Below are 13,079 nucleotides of genomic sequence, written 5' to 3' on the forward strand. Positions count from 1 at the left end.
CGCCGCCGTGAGGAGAAAGCGCCGCTTTTTGCCGCCTGACGGGAGGGGCGGGAAGGCGGGGAAGGGTCTGTCAGCCTTCGCCTTGTACCCTCCGCTCGTGAAGGGGATCGTCTCCCCCTCATAGCACACCTGCCCTCCGGCGCAGGACTTGACTCTAATGACTACACCATAAAGGTGTCTCCCACCGCAGCCCCAGCACGCTCACTGAGGCACGGATCACCTACCCCCCCCCCCCCGCGGTGGTTTGTTGTTCTGGTACGGTCAGCTCTTCTGCTTGCTTCGCTGGGGACAGTTATCAGATGCAGGGCTCTCTCTAACGTTAACGCAGTCCGGGGAAAGCGGGCTGTGCAGAAAGTCAGCGAAAACCTTAAAAACTGCTTGAGGCGGTGGGTAATGGATGTGTGGAAGAAAATACAAATTTGTGCCTGTACTTGAGCTCCTGCTTAGCTCGCTGACACAAACTGCTCCCACAAAGGCAGGGTTAATTTCACGAGGACAAGAACGTTTATTGCAAGTAGATACAAGGAGAGGAGGTGGGAGCAACGGAGAACAAACCTTCACCTCACAGGTTCTCACTGAGACGTTGTTCTCCTGCTCGGTTAGACAACCGAGCCTCAGTTCACTTGTCTTACAGAAGAGGGACGTATGCGTTAGGTGTATATGACAAGGAGGAGGTATAGAGTTAGCTGTGTAAGCCAACAAAGAATTATTATAAAACCTACTGCAGACTAGACAAGCATTTAAATGACTTCCTGAAAAAAAAAGCATATTCATCAGATACGCACGCAACAAGAGTACACCCATGTAATGCATTAGTACTCAATTGACTGTATTTGGTATTTTAAAAAGATAAAAGCCAAGTAACTTCTTTTAACAAAAGGTCGTTCAGGCACCTTCTAAAGAGACATTTCTTAACACAGAGTTACATATTTTCCATCTAAGTTTTGTGTGTGTTAAGAAGAGGTTTCCTTGCTTTGTATCTCATGAAGCTGCATAGGTGTTTCCAAATGGATGGAGAGGCTGCTCTCCTTTAGGAGTTTTTCTGTGGAATTTTGATTGTCACCTAGAAAAAAAAAAGAAAAGTCACAAGTTATTTTCCTGGAGACAGTGTTCAGTTATATTCACTTGAAGGCCAAGAGGCAGCAGCATCCTGCAGAAGAGAACCAGAACCAGAGGACAGCACATCCCAGTCAGCAGGCAGTGACTGGAATCACCTTGGTCTGAAGACCCATCTGGAAGGCTCAAAGAGAGGGGGAAACTCAAAGACTGGGGTCACAGCATCTATCCAGAGATGCCACTTCTCCTTGAGAGGTGGGAGTAGGCACAGTTGTTTGTTCTCACCTGGAGCTCTTGTACAAAATCAGCCCCTCACCAGTCACAAGCTGGAGGCCCTCAATCATTACGCACTTGTAACTTGGGCTAACCACCTCTGCCCAAGAGCTCTGTCACCCTTTAGACGTTGCAGCTGCAAGCAGGCAGTGTGATAGCCCTTCTGCCTTGTCTTAGAGGAAATTACTCAGCCTGCAGTGACAGGATTGCCTAACACCAGGAACCTCGGTCTCACGCACGGACCTGAGGCCATATCAGAGTGGCATTAAGTACTAGTGGTCACTGCTCAGATTCCCCCTCTTGAGTGATGAGTGCCACTGTTCATCTGCCAGTTTGTACCTGCAGAAGCTTCTGCCCAACAGGCATGCACCCCCAGCATATGCTCTTTCTGTTCACAAAATAAACTCACAGAGAAGTCTATACACTTGCATTCTTTACAGTCAGAAACAGCTAAACAGTGCCAAGTGGTGCAGGCCACTGGTAATGTTAGGTCACATATCCTTGTTTTCCTCAGCAGTTTAAAACATTTTCTGTTATATGGAGTTGTGTCTGCAGTCACTTCAGAAGTGCAGCTCCAATTTTGTTTCAAGCATTAGCAAGAATTGCAACTTTCAGGCCAGCCTATATCAACAGGCACAAATACAATTTGGAGCTATGGCAGAGCGTTGGGAAGTCCATGGATACAGGGATACTCACATTTTTCACCTCTACATATGCCTCCAGACCATATTCTCCCAGCTCTCGCCCATTCCCAGAAGCTTTGTAGCCACCAAATGGAGCTTGTGCACCAAACACGTCATAACAGTTTATCCTGAAATGGAAACCAAGAATTAAGCACCTGTAGTTTCAGAACTGCTTAATGGAAGAGGCCTTTTGCAGCAAAGGGACATGTCAGCTGTTTACAACAGGGGGACGGCTGAATTTCTAGGCAGGATTTCTCTCTTTGTCAGTTCTCTCAGCCAACAGAATTAATCAATACTGAAACCTTATCCTCATGAACCAGGAAACAGAACATCATTAAATCAATTCACATCTCTCATTATCACAGGACCAAACATCCAGGTTGCCACCCACACCTCCTTCAGAGGACAGATGTCAAAAGCACCTACTTGTTCACTCAGTACCATCAAAAAAAGATAGCGAGATACTGATCTCCAAAATCTCATGCTAGAACAGTAAACTGGTGTTGAAGCACTGACTTTGGCATAGTCTTCAGCACAGCCTCTGGACACAGAGAAACATCCGCTGCAGCAGCCAAGACAGCACAGACGTGCTCGGTGATCTAATCACTGCTGTCACTCAGAGCCCTGCAGCAGTTGCTGTCATTGCCAGCTGCAGTCCTGGATTTCTTTTCCCCCAACCCATTCCTTAATTCACAGTGGGAGCACGGAAGCTTAATGTACCTAAATTTTACCAACAGTTAGCATTACAACTGAAGGTCTGACATTATGTTCAGTGAAGTACATGTAAAGTTGGATCCAAACTAGAGACAGGCTATCGAAGAGCAAGCTTAATGAGAAATGACAGCACACAAGAAAGCTTCTAGCAGTTTAGGGAGAAGGAGGTGTCAAGGCTCACCAAACTGTTCCAGCTCGCAGGCCATGTGACACATAGTTTGCTTTGTCAAGATCCTTTGTAAAAACTGCTGCTGCTAGGCCATACTTGGAGTCATTTGCTCTCTCAATGACTTCCTCAATTGTTTTGAATTTCAGAATCTGCATGACTGGCCCAAATATCTGCAAAATCCAAACACAGCATGTGAAAATCTGTGTAAATTGATCATGGGGGAGGCTGTGGTTGATGCTGGAGTTAGGTATGTACATATGGTGGAAGTCACACAGGACACCAAATTCAAAGTATCACTTCCCATATTACGAAAAGCCCAGGATGTAATGTGGAGGGAAGTTTAATGTGGTAACTTTCTAAGAAGCGTCGAGTTTTGCAGTTCATGAACGTCCAGTGCTTGTAGACCTGTGGTTTTTTGCATCAGAGGGGGCAAAATGATGGAGAAGTGAGAAGCTGACAGACAGAAAGGCACTGCAGGTCTCACCTCCTCTCTGGCAATCGTCATGTTGTCCTGCACATCGCCAAAGACAGTTGGCTGGATGAAATAGCCTCTGTCTGCAGCGGGGTTGCCACCACACAGCAGTTTGGCTCCTTCACGCTTCCCAGTACTAATGTAACCAAGGATCTTCTTAAACTGCTCTTCATCTACCTAAGAGCCATGAGGACAGACAGATCAGCTTCACCTTTACTGGGGGTAAAAAAAGATTCGACTACAACCTGCTGTGCATGCGACTGTGCTCTAGCAATTCCTCATTTCAACAGACTGCCAAGCCAGCTTCAAAGGGAGATGATAATTTTTAAATGCCAGCATCGAGTGGAGGTTTTGGAATCATCAGAATGGTTAATTAACTTCTCCCTCCTGCACAAGCAAGGAGATAATGGGCACAGTTCAAAGCAGATTAATCAAGAGACCAAAGGATACATTTCATTCTAATCTACTAATGCACAATGACTCAAGACTGGGACTATTTCATGACATAACAGTTCAGGACATTTCCTGCTCTTACCTGAGGCCCCTGTTCAGTTTTAAAGTCAAATGGGTTTCCAACCACCCTAGACTTGGCCTTCTCAACACTCCTCTCCACAAACTCATGATATATATCTTCCTGGACATATGTTCGGGATCCAGCACAGCAGCACTGTCCTTGGTTGAAGAAGAGGGCAAAATGGGCTTGATCCACAGCCCAGTCCACTAAGATTGGGGAGAGGAGAGAAAACAAATAAGCAAATAAAACCAACCAGAGTCAGTAAGTGACTTCTTCTGAAGGACTATCATGCAGACTGCTGGAGTATCAGTGATACAAAGTCCTTTCTGTTGACAGGCATTTTCCATGCTTTGGTAGGGCAGAAGTTCCATACATATTTAATTAGTATGAGGGACTACTAAAGCACCCCATACTAGAGAAAAAAATCTAATCTGAGGCAGATTACAGTTCTCATTTGAAATTATCAGGTATTAAGGACAAGTTATTTTAGATCTAGAAGAATTTCCTTCCTTACTGCCTTATAAAAGCATGTGTGTTGGCTCATCAAGACCAAAAATGAGTCTATATGCAAGCGATGAGGGAACCAGAACTTCCTAAGACTAGAAAAGAGTGGTACGCACTAAGAGGAAAAGAAAGAAATTAAAACAAAAATGGAACTAAGACTGAAGGAAGATACTGAAACAATGCTCCTTTGTTGATAACTTAACTTCTTCACAGCACTGAGAAAGAAGTGGGAGTGAAGAGGTGCTGATACACAAATAGGGCAGCTACAGCAGGAGGCAAGGAGACTTCACTGGGTGAGAACAGCCAGGTGGTGTCAGAGCTGGAGACTCATAGAACACAGGAGAGGTTTCCTTTCCCCTCCAGCTCTGCTTGCAGAAAGCCAATGTAAAAGGTACAGATCGAATATTACACTAGCAGGTGCTTACTGTCTGCATCAGACATGATTATATTTGGACTCTTTCCTCCAAGCTCCAGTGTCACCCTCTTTAGGTTACTCTCTGCTGCAGCCTTCTGGATCAGATGCCCAACCTGCATCATGAGAAGAACAGGTATTCGGAATTAAATCCTACATATAGCAACACCTGGCAGGGCAGCTTGTTTTAGATCTCAGTCAGCAGTTTAATAATAATCCCTTCATTGTCAGGGCTTTAAGGGAACAACTGAAGTCTGCCCAGAGTTTCACCTCTAGTAGGAAGTAGCTCAAGGGAAACAATAGTAAGTATTCTAGAGAAGGCACCTAAGAAGAATCTTATGTAAAGTAAAAGTAAATGTCACACCCTGAAGTCAGCTGTGTTTTTTAAAAAGAAGTGTAGAAGGCAAGGCACCTCCAGTATTTTATATAGAAAAGGTATAACAGCAATGAGATATTCTCTATATCCCAAGGGCTTAAAAGTTAAGGTACTCCCTTACCTCCGTGGAGCCAGTGAAGGCCACTTTATCTACATCCATGTGAGAAGAGATGGCAGCCCCTGCAGTGGGCCCATAGCCGGGGATGATGTTCACCACACCTGGTGGGAATCCAGCCTGCCGGTTCACAGCAGGAGAGAGCAATGTTATTCCTTTTATCATCAAGGATTTCACCTACCCTGATCTGTTATTAATGCTTCAGTAGGCCTCCCATGAAGAACAGAGCCTTTTCTATTTCACTTTAATTTCCCAGGTCTTTAGTTTTAAGGTACAGTTTGCAATAACCAGGACAACTCCTCTACCCACCCCACATCCTAAGCATAGTTTGGAGCTATGTATGTTAGCTTTCTAATCACCCTATAGTTTATTTAACTGAACCTCAAAGAGTCCTTCCCTAATCAAGATTTATGTCCTCTGCATAAGCATTTGTAAGGAACAAGGGGTTTTTTTGCCAAATCAAATGCTAAGATACCCAAGACAATCCAGCCTTTCTTCGGATCAGACAGCCCTTCTCTGTTCCTGTCACTTGCCCTCCACAGCTCACCAGTGTGGCTGTACCACACTGTGCTCCAGCAGTGACAGCGAGACAGCCGATGCAAACCCAGCCTTTTCGCTCACCTCTTTGATCAGGTTAGCTACATAGAGAGCACTCAGGGGGGTTTGCTCCGCCACTTTCATCACGACCACATTCCCAGTCGCCAGGGCAGGCCCCAGTTTCCACGCTTGCATCAACAGCGGGAAGTTCCACTGAAAAACAAGGAGGTATTTGCTGGTCTGAACTTGAAAGTTTCCGATTAATCAGTAAGTAACCAGTGAGCTTCATTCAAATCAGCTGCAGCACCTACAGAAGCAGTCTTTGATCTTTCCCTAGCTGTTCTTCAACATTTGGCTCCTTTTCAAACACTGCCTTCTGCTTGTCCAGGAAAACTGTACTCTGAAGTGTGAGGCCTCTCAGTACCACTGCAAAACCCTAACTTTTTTTGGAATTAATCTTTACTGTCACTTCAGCCATTAAATGATCTTTTGAGGCATTTTGAAAGAAAGCCTGTTTGTAATGACAGGGCAGCACACGCAGACTGGTGAGGCGTTTATATTCAGTTCTTGCTCCATGCAGATAAGAAAAACATGCAAATACAGTACGCAACAATCAGAATCTGGCTACTCCTATAAAGAGGTAACACTGTCCACAGATCATTGTATAAATATGGCTTTGTTGTTGACAAACCACCTTGCTACGCTTGCTACCAGTTACCAAGATAAGATCACGTACATAAAGCTAAATTTTGCATGCTAGCTCTGTATTTCCTCATCACACAGAATTTTGGTTTTAATGCTAGGTAGTAGTTTAAACTTAATTGTCGTTCTGAGCCAGATAACTCTTACAAAGGGGTTTAAATTCTTTTTTTTTTTTTTTTAATCAGCAGATACAAAGTAAATCTTACTCAGAGCCCATGAAATCAGGTAGTTCTATACTGCCAGAGCAAAGCACCAGCCCTCCCAGCTGGTGCAAGCATAACTTTCTTTACCACTGGAAGGAAGCAGTTGTTAACAGCAGCTAATAACTTGCAGTTTAAGACAACTCTTCATGGTAACACTGCATTCTTGAAATGCTACAGGAACTACTGATACATTTTACTCACCGGGATTATCTGCCCGCAAACTCCCACTGGCTCATGTCTTGTGTAACAGAAGAAGTCTCCGTCTAACGGGATGGTTTTGCCATGGAATTTATCAGACCAGCCTGCAAAGTATCTAACAACAATAAAGTTTTGGTCACTGAATTTAAAATAACAAGTCTCCTGTCAATAGAAAACAAGACAGACTTCCTCCAGCTATTTGCTTGCCTCCCTTCTTCAGTCACTTCATAAAACACATACCAATACAAATATTTCCCAAACAGGTGATTTTAACAATAGACAGTAAATACAAACATTTGTCTCTCCTGCCTTTGCCAGCACTTTGCATAACATAAATTCTGTCATTCTCGTGCTGTAACACAGATCACCTCCAGTAGTGTGAGTCCTGTATATAGCAAGAGAGAAACATAGATTTAACAAAAATCCTTTGGAAAGTCACAGGAATTACAGCCTCATTCTTAGCAAAAAATAAAATTAGAGGAAAACAGGGTGTCTGACACCCTGCTATGGGCCAAATGAAACCAACAGGTCAGATCCAGCCCTGTCACCCACAACACTTGAATCAGAGGCATCTGCTCTCTGCACCTGCAGAGGTTCAGCTACCACAGGCCAGCTGAGCACAAGCGTGAAGCATGAAGAGTTACTGCGCTGTCACCATTCCCTCCACGCCTACCTGAGACATTTGACTACCATGTCCAAATCCACCAGGTAGGAGATGGAGTACGGTTTGCCATTATCCAGAGTCTCCAGCGCCTACAAAAGACAATGAGATTGCCTGAAGAGCGAGGTGGGGAGAGTCATGCATATAGATTTAGATTTGAATCTCGGTTCGCAGTTTGGATCTGTTCTGCCTGTTGGCGTTTTTGCTTTCAGCTTCCCAAAACTACTTCTCCATCCTTTTTAGCACTCTTTCACAGTTTTAGCTGTGGCTAAAGTCCCCATCACACCCGACGGGCACAAACTACCATCTCTGCCTCTCTCTCCCCACAGCTGGGGATCACAGCAGACAGCTCAGCCACAGAGCATGATACGCACCGCCAGGTAAGCCCGGTCCCTCTCGATCAGGTCAGCAAGACGATTCAGCAGCTTCCCACGATGAGAAGCATCCATCCTCCTCCAAGGCGAGCCCAGCTGGAAAGCTGCCTTGGCCGCCTTAACAGCCTTGTCCACATCTGCCTGCGGAGGAGTCCAGGCAAGAGTGTGAGAAAGGAGTAACCAGCTCCTACTCACTCTCAAAATACAGTTGAAGCCCTCCCTGCTCTCTAGGAGAAAACAGCCTTCAGCCAGATGGCACGAGTGGCTGCTAGTGCCCGCCTTTTTGGGGGCAAGAACTTGCAACGTTGACAGCTGCCTCGCTGCAAGACACTCATTGGTCCCAGGGCAGGGGAGCGCACAGGCTGCAGCCCCTGAGCCACCTGCCCCACAAGCATCAACCTGAGCAGCGCTGTACAGCTGCACAGCCTCAGCACAAACACTGGTGCTGGACCAGCTGCGGCTTTCTCACCCAATCTGCATCCGTGAGGAAGAGGGAGCAGAAGTGGCAGTGAAACAGATGGGTGCAACAGCTGTGCAGCCACCACCACCACCTGTGCTTACGCTCTCTTATTTCAGCTATGCGGAGTGCAAATATTGTCAAGTTATTTCTGCGATGTCATCTGCTGGGTTAATATTTGCATCCTAGAGCAAGGCATGGCAAAAGCCCTAGAAGTGTGCTTTTGACACTCTTTCAGGACTTGATTTCGCCAGCAGAGTCTAAAGGAGTTTTTCCTTGATCAGATATCTCTAATCCATCATTTTGTCCTGTCAGGGCATTAACTGGTTTCTACTCAGTTCTCTGTTCTGGCTTGCTGTAATGGTCTCGCCACGACAAGCCACTCTACCATGGACAAGCAAACAACAAAGGGTTTCCCTCACTCACCCCTCCCTTGGGGAACACAAACAAATTTCCAGACTGTAGGAAGAACGGGAAACACCACCTCAGCTCTGCCACAGACTTCTGGAGGGCCTTGCCTGAGGCATGGGATGATTACATGACTCTATTCCCCACTGTCTCTTTCTCTTTTTCTTTTTTTAATTTCCTAGGGCTGGGGATGGTCTCCCACTGCATGTGTACAGCAGAAAGGGGCTGTTCAGGTGAATCCTGACCTTTTGTCTCCTCTGCTATTGTGGCTCTGGATCATACCGCCAGCACAGCACCCACGGGACCGCAAAGGCACCTGCCTTCATCCCTGCTTACCCCAGCAACCTCCACACACGACTGCTCCCCAACCTCCCAACTCAGGCTCCACTCCGTGCCACATCTGTTCCTCTCCACCCTTCCCAGTTCCGGCTTGACACTAGTAAGAGGCAAAGCCAGAGGTTTTTTGCTGAAAGCAGCACTTGGAAGAACACAAGCAGCACTTGACATGGTATTTGTATAGGTCAGACACTTATTACTGCTAGTGCAGCACTTGGCGGAGCTGCCTCGGTGAGAGATGAGTTAGGGTCTTCCTCTGCAATCCCTCTGTATCTGCTCAGGTGGAAAACAAACCGATCTCATGAAGAGAACATTTACCTTATCGCCCTCAGCAACCTGGCAGATAACTTCTCCTGTTGCTGGGTTGATAGAAGGGAAGGTTTTCTTACTGACTGCATCATGCCATTCGTTATTTATGAAAATCTGCAACGAATAAAGCAAAGCAGTGTTAATGCTTACAGCCAGACCTAGGTGAAATCAGCACCTTAGCAGGCTGTTTAATTAACAAGGACCCAACTTGTGCGGGCTCCAGATCTGCACCAATATGAAGGAGATATTTTAGCCTAAAAGCACACAGCAAAAGATGCAGCCTCAAGTTAATAAAAAGAATTCACATCTCAGCAAACAGCACATGAATTGGAAGCGGTTCCCCGTCTCAGTAGGTCCCTGCAAGACCTGGAAGCCTGGCTGGAGCTGTGCAGGGATACGGGGAGGCTCAGGAGAATGAAGTGGGAAAACGCTTCAGGCACGGGTGATACAGTTATTTCATACACAGCACTAGAGTTTTTGCAGCGCTTCCCCGATTAAGCAATTTCAGGCTCCCCATGTACCGCTGTGAAACACAACCAGGTGCCAACAGCAGCTCTTCACCAACTCTTTCTTTCTCAGTAAGGGGGAATTTGTTTTTTCAGGTCTGTGGCAAGACTGTCAGTGCAAAGATCGTGGCGCTTGCCGAGAACTTGCCGAACACTCACCCAATCGAGCCGAGGGCCTTGTCGCGGCCGCTGGGAAGGACTGGCTCGGCGGCCTGGGAGAGGAAGGCCAGCCCCCCACCAGCACCTCGCACAGATGGTGGGACCATGTTTTCCTCAAGCTGCTGAGCAAGGAGCACAGCGACTAATCTATGCAGACAACCAGCATCGAACCAGCACCTTCCCCTCCCTCCGCATGCCCCCTCGCATAGTTTTCTCCTTAGGTTGTTTGCACCGACGGCAGCCGAGACAGCCGCGGGGATCGGGATAAAGCCCCAGCGATCGGAGCGGGACACACGCCTTGTCCCTCGCACCAGCTGCTGCACCCGGCGTTCGTTTTTTCCAAGACGATTTCCTCCAACGCCAGGCTTTGGGCCCAAATGTCCGGCTGCTCCGGCGCCTGCCCGGCTCTGCCTTAAGCCGGGGTGTCCCCAGCCCCGGCCACCACCCCGGCGGACCGCACAACCCCCCCCGCCCCGGGCCGCGGCCGAGCCGGGGAGCCCCAGGGCCCCCGTCCCAGCCCAGCTCGCTCCCGGGGAAGCCACCGCAGCTGCCAAGCGGGGCTGCCCGCGGGCAGCGGCCGGGACGCGCTCACCCGCCGCGGGGACGCGGCCGGCTCCGGCCCCCGGCGCGGCCCTACCTTGTTGAAGGCGATATCGGGACGGGGGTTGGGCGCCGGGATGGCGGAGGAGGCGGCGGCGGCCGAGAAGGGCGAACCGAGCCGGGCCGGGCCGCGGCAGAGCCGAGAAACGCGAACCACCGTGCGCAACATGCTGCGCTGAGCCGGGCTGGGCAGCGGGCGCGGCCCCCGGTTCTCCGGGGCGGCCCCGCACCGCCCCCCGCACCGCCCCCGCTCCGCCTTGGCACGGCCCGGCTTCGGGGAGGGGGGGGAGCCCAGCTAGGCCGGGTCCGGCAGGGCTGGGCTGGGTTCTGTCCGCATCAGCACGGCCCGAAAGGAAGCGGCTTGGCACAGCTCGGTTCGGCTCGGCTCGGGTCTGGTTGGGCTCGGTTCGGGCAGCGCAGTTTGGCTCGGCTGGGCTCAGCTAGGTCCCGTTCGGATCAGCACAGCATGGCTCAGCTGGGCACAGCTCAAGTTCATCCCCATGCGGGTCGGCTCAAGCCCAGCTCAAGTTCAAATCACATTGGCACGGCGTGGTTTGGTGCACCGGCGGTGCCTCATCCGTGTCCGGCACCGGCGCTGTCCCTGTCCGTGCCCAGGGAACTTTGCACAGGCAACGAGAAAGGCAGAGGAAAACCAGAAACGCCTCTGTTGTGCTGGTTAGTTTTTTGGGCAAGGTGGTGTGATGAGGTAAACGGTTGGGCATCCCTGGTTACCTGGACATGCTGCCCTTGGGGAGCACACAGGAATCTAAAAAAGAAACTACTGTGTACCGGAGAAGAGGAACAAAGCCAGCAAAGTATTTTCACAAGAGGAACATTGCTTGGTGCATGCAAATGAGAGGCTTTGTAAAATCGCTCCCAACAATGGCTAAAGGCCTTTTCTTTGTTTGCTTAAGATGCCTTGTGCAACTTCAGTGTGCCAAAGGGCAGATTCACTTGCAGGGAACAGAGATGTTCTCAAGTTATCATCACCATCACTAAGGAAGGCACAGACTAAAAATACAAAGAGTTTTTAACCTCCAGAATAAACCTGTGGTAATCACCCTGCATCTGACAGCACCTCTTTGGCTCCTTTAGTGAGGGGTCTGTGAAGGGTAACTGGGGGTGGATGGCTCTGGTTTATTAAAGGGGCCAGAAAAATTGTACAATATGTCGATTCAAAAATAGTTTCAACTGCCCTGGAAGACTCACGTCGCTGAAAGTCTTGGTGGTAGCACGGTGGCAGTTCCTGCATCTGCAGGGCTCCAGGCATTTCACTCAAGAGGGGAATATCAGCCCCATTTTGCAGGGAGGAACCACGAAGCCCGGAGAGGCAACTCGACTGCCCAAGGTTATCCAGCAGACTCAGATTAGGCTGCGTGTTTCCTAGATCAGCTGAATAGAAATCCTCTTGCACTGGATCTCAGCCTCTCTCATCCTTGGTCACCCATATCTCCTGAAGGGTGACTAATTCCTCTTTGTGGCCCCAGACAGTGGGTCCTGGGCAGCCCTTTAGGAGGTGGCACTCATGACAACCACTTGTTCCAACAAGTTCTCCCTCCTACTGCAGACCTGCATGTGTTAAACCACTTTTAGGAGGTGCCAGAAAGACCTGTTTCATGGGTAGAGATGTGCCTGTGTGCACTGTGCCTCTCCCAGAGGGACTGGGTCAGGCTGTGTATCCACAGGGCACATCTCAGAACTGAGCTCCAGCCAAGCCCTGCTTAGGGCTAAGCTCCCATATGCCGTCCTCTGTGTGTCTTCTGCTGACACCTGGATGGACAACCGATAACATTGAGCATTAGCCCTGTGTTAATGCTTTTGGTCCTCTTGAGCAGGACCCTTCCCTTCCCCGGGGCTTAGCAGACAAACCCAGTGGCACTAAAACCACGTGCAATGGAGGAAACACCTTCACGGCAGACCCAACTCTCAGCCTCAAGCTCTCAGACCTGCAATAGCTGCCTGGAATTGAGCCTGCCTGAAAGATGAGATGGTGGGAGGCGCAAAGGCCAGGTGCCTTCTAGGAAATCATCCCAGCTCTCTGGGCTGGGCAGATAGAGGCTCAGATACAGGCTCCCGCCCCCCTCCACAGCAGAACCAAGTGCTTGGGGGAGAGGTACAATTTCACCCTGGAGCCTGGGAGAAACCAAAGCTCAGGTTACAAGGCTTCCCTACAGCCCTACCGCCCTGGTGTTGAGCAGCCAGCACCGCTGCCCCAGGGCTCCTCCGCAGCCTCCCTTGTGCCCCTGAGAGCCGGGATGTGGTGGCAACCCTGGGCAGATGGATGTGGCCTTGTGAAAGCGGACTGTGAGGCTGCACCTGTGCTGGAGAAGCTGGAGAAGAA

General features: G+C 49.1%; 1 protein-coding gene across 1 annotated transcript; it reads right to left on the reverse strand.

Annotated features, from left to right (window-relative positions):
* Window positions 1–481: 481 nt before the first annotated feature.
* ALDH2 (aldehyde dehydrogenase 2 family member) lies at window positions 482–10,957 on the reverse strand. Its single transcript, XM_069794642.1, has 13 exons — window positions 10,776–10,957; window positions 9,483–9,587; window positions 7,964–8,104; window positions 7,602–7,681; window positions 6,932–7,043; window positions 5,910–6,038; window positions 5,295–5,408; window positions 4,811–4,913; window positions 3,903–4,087; window positions 3,380–3,544; window positions 2,908–3,065; window positions 2,026–2,140; window positions 482–1,063 (listed from the first exon to the last, which is right to left on the reverse strand). Exons 1-13 carry the CDS (start codon window positions 10,905–10,907, stop codon window positions 1,031–1,033), a joined length of 1,572 nt encoding a protein of 523 aa, XP_069650743.1. The 5' UTR covers window positions 10,908–10,957; the 3' UTR covers window positions 482–1,030.
* Between the last annotated feature and the right edge of the window lie 2,122 nt (window positions 10,958–13,079).

The sequence above is a fragment of the Haliaeetus albicilla genome, chromosome 10 (genome assembly GCF_947461875.1).
Source record: "Haliaeetus albicilla chromosome 10, bHalAlb1.1, whole genome shotgun sequence".
Taxonomy (NCBI): Eukaryota; Metazoa; Chordata; class Aves; order Accipitriformes; family Accipitridae; genus Haliaeetus; species Haliaeetus albicilla.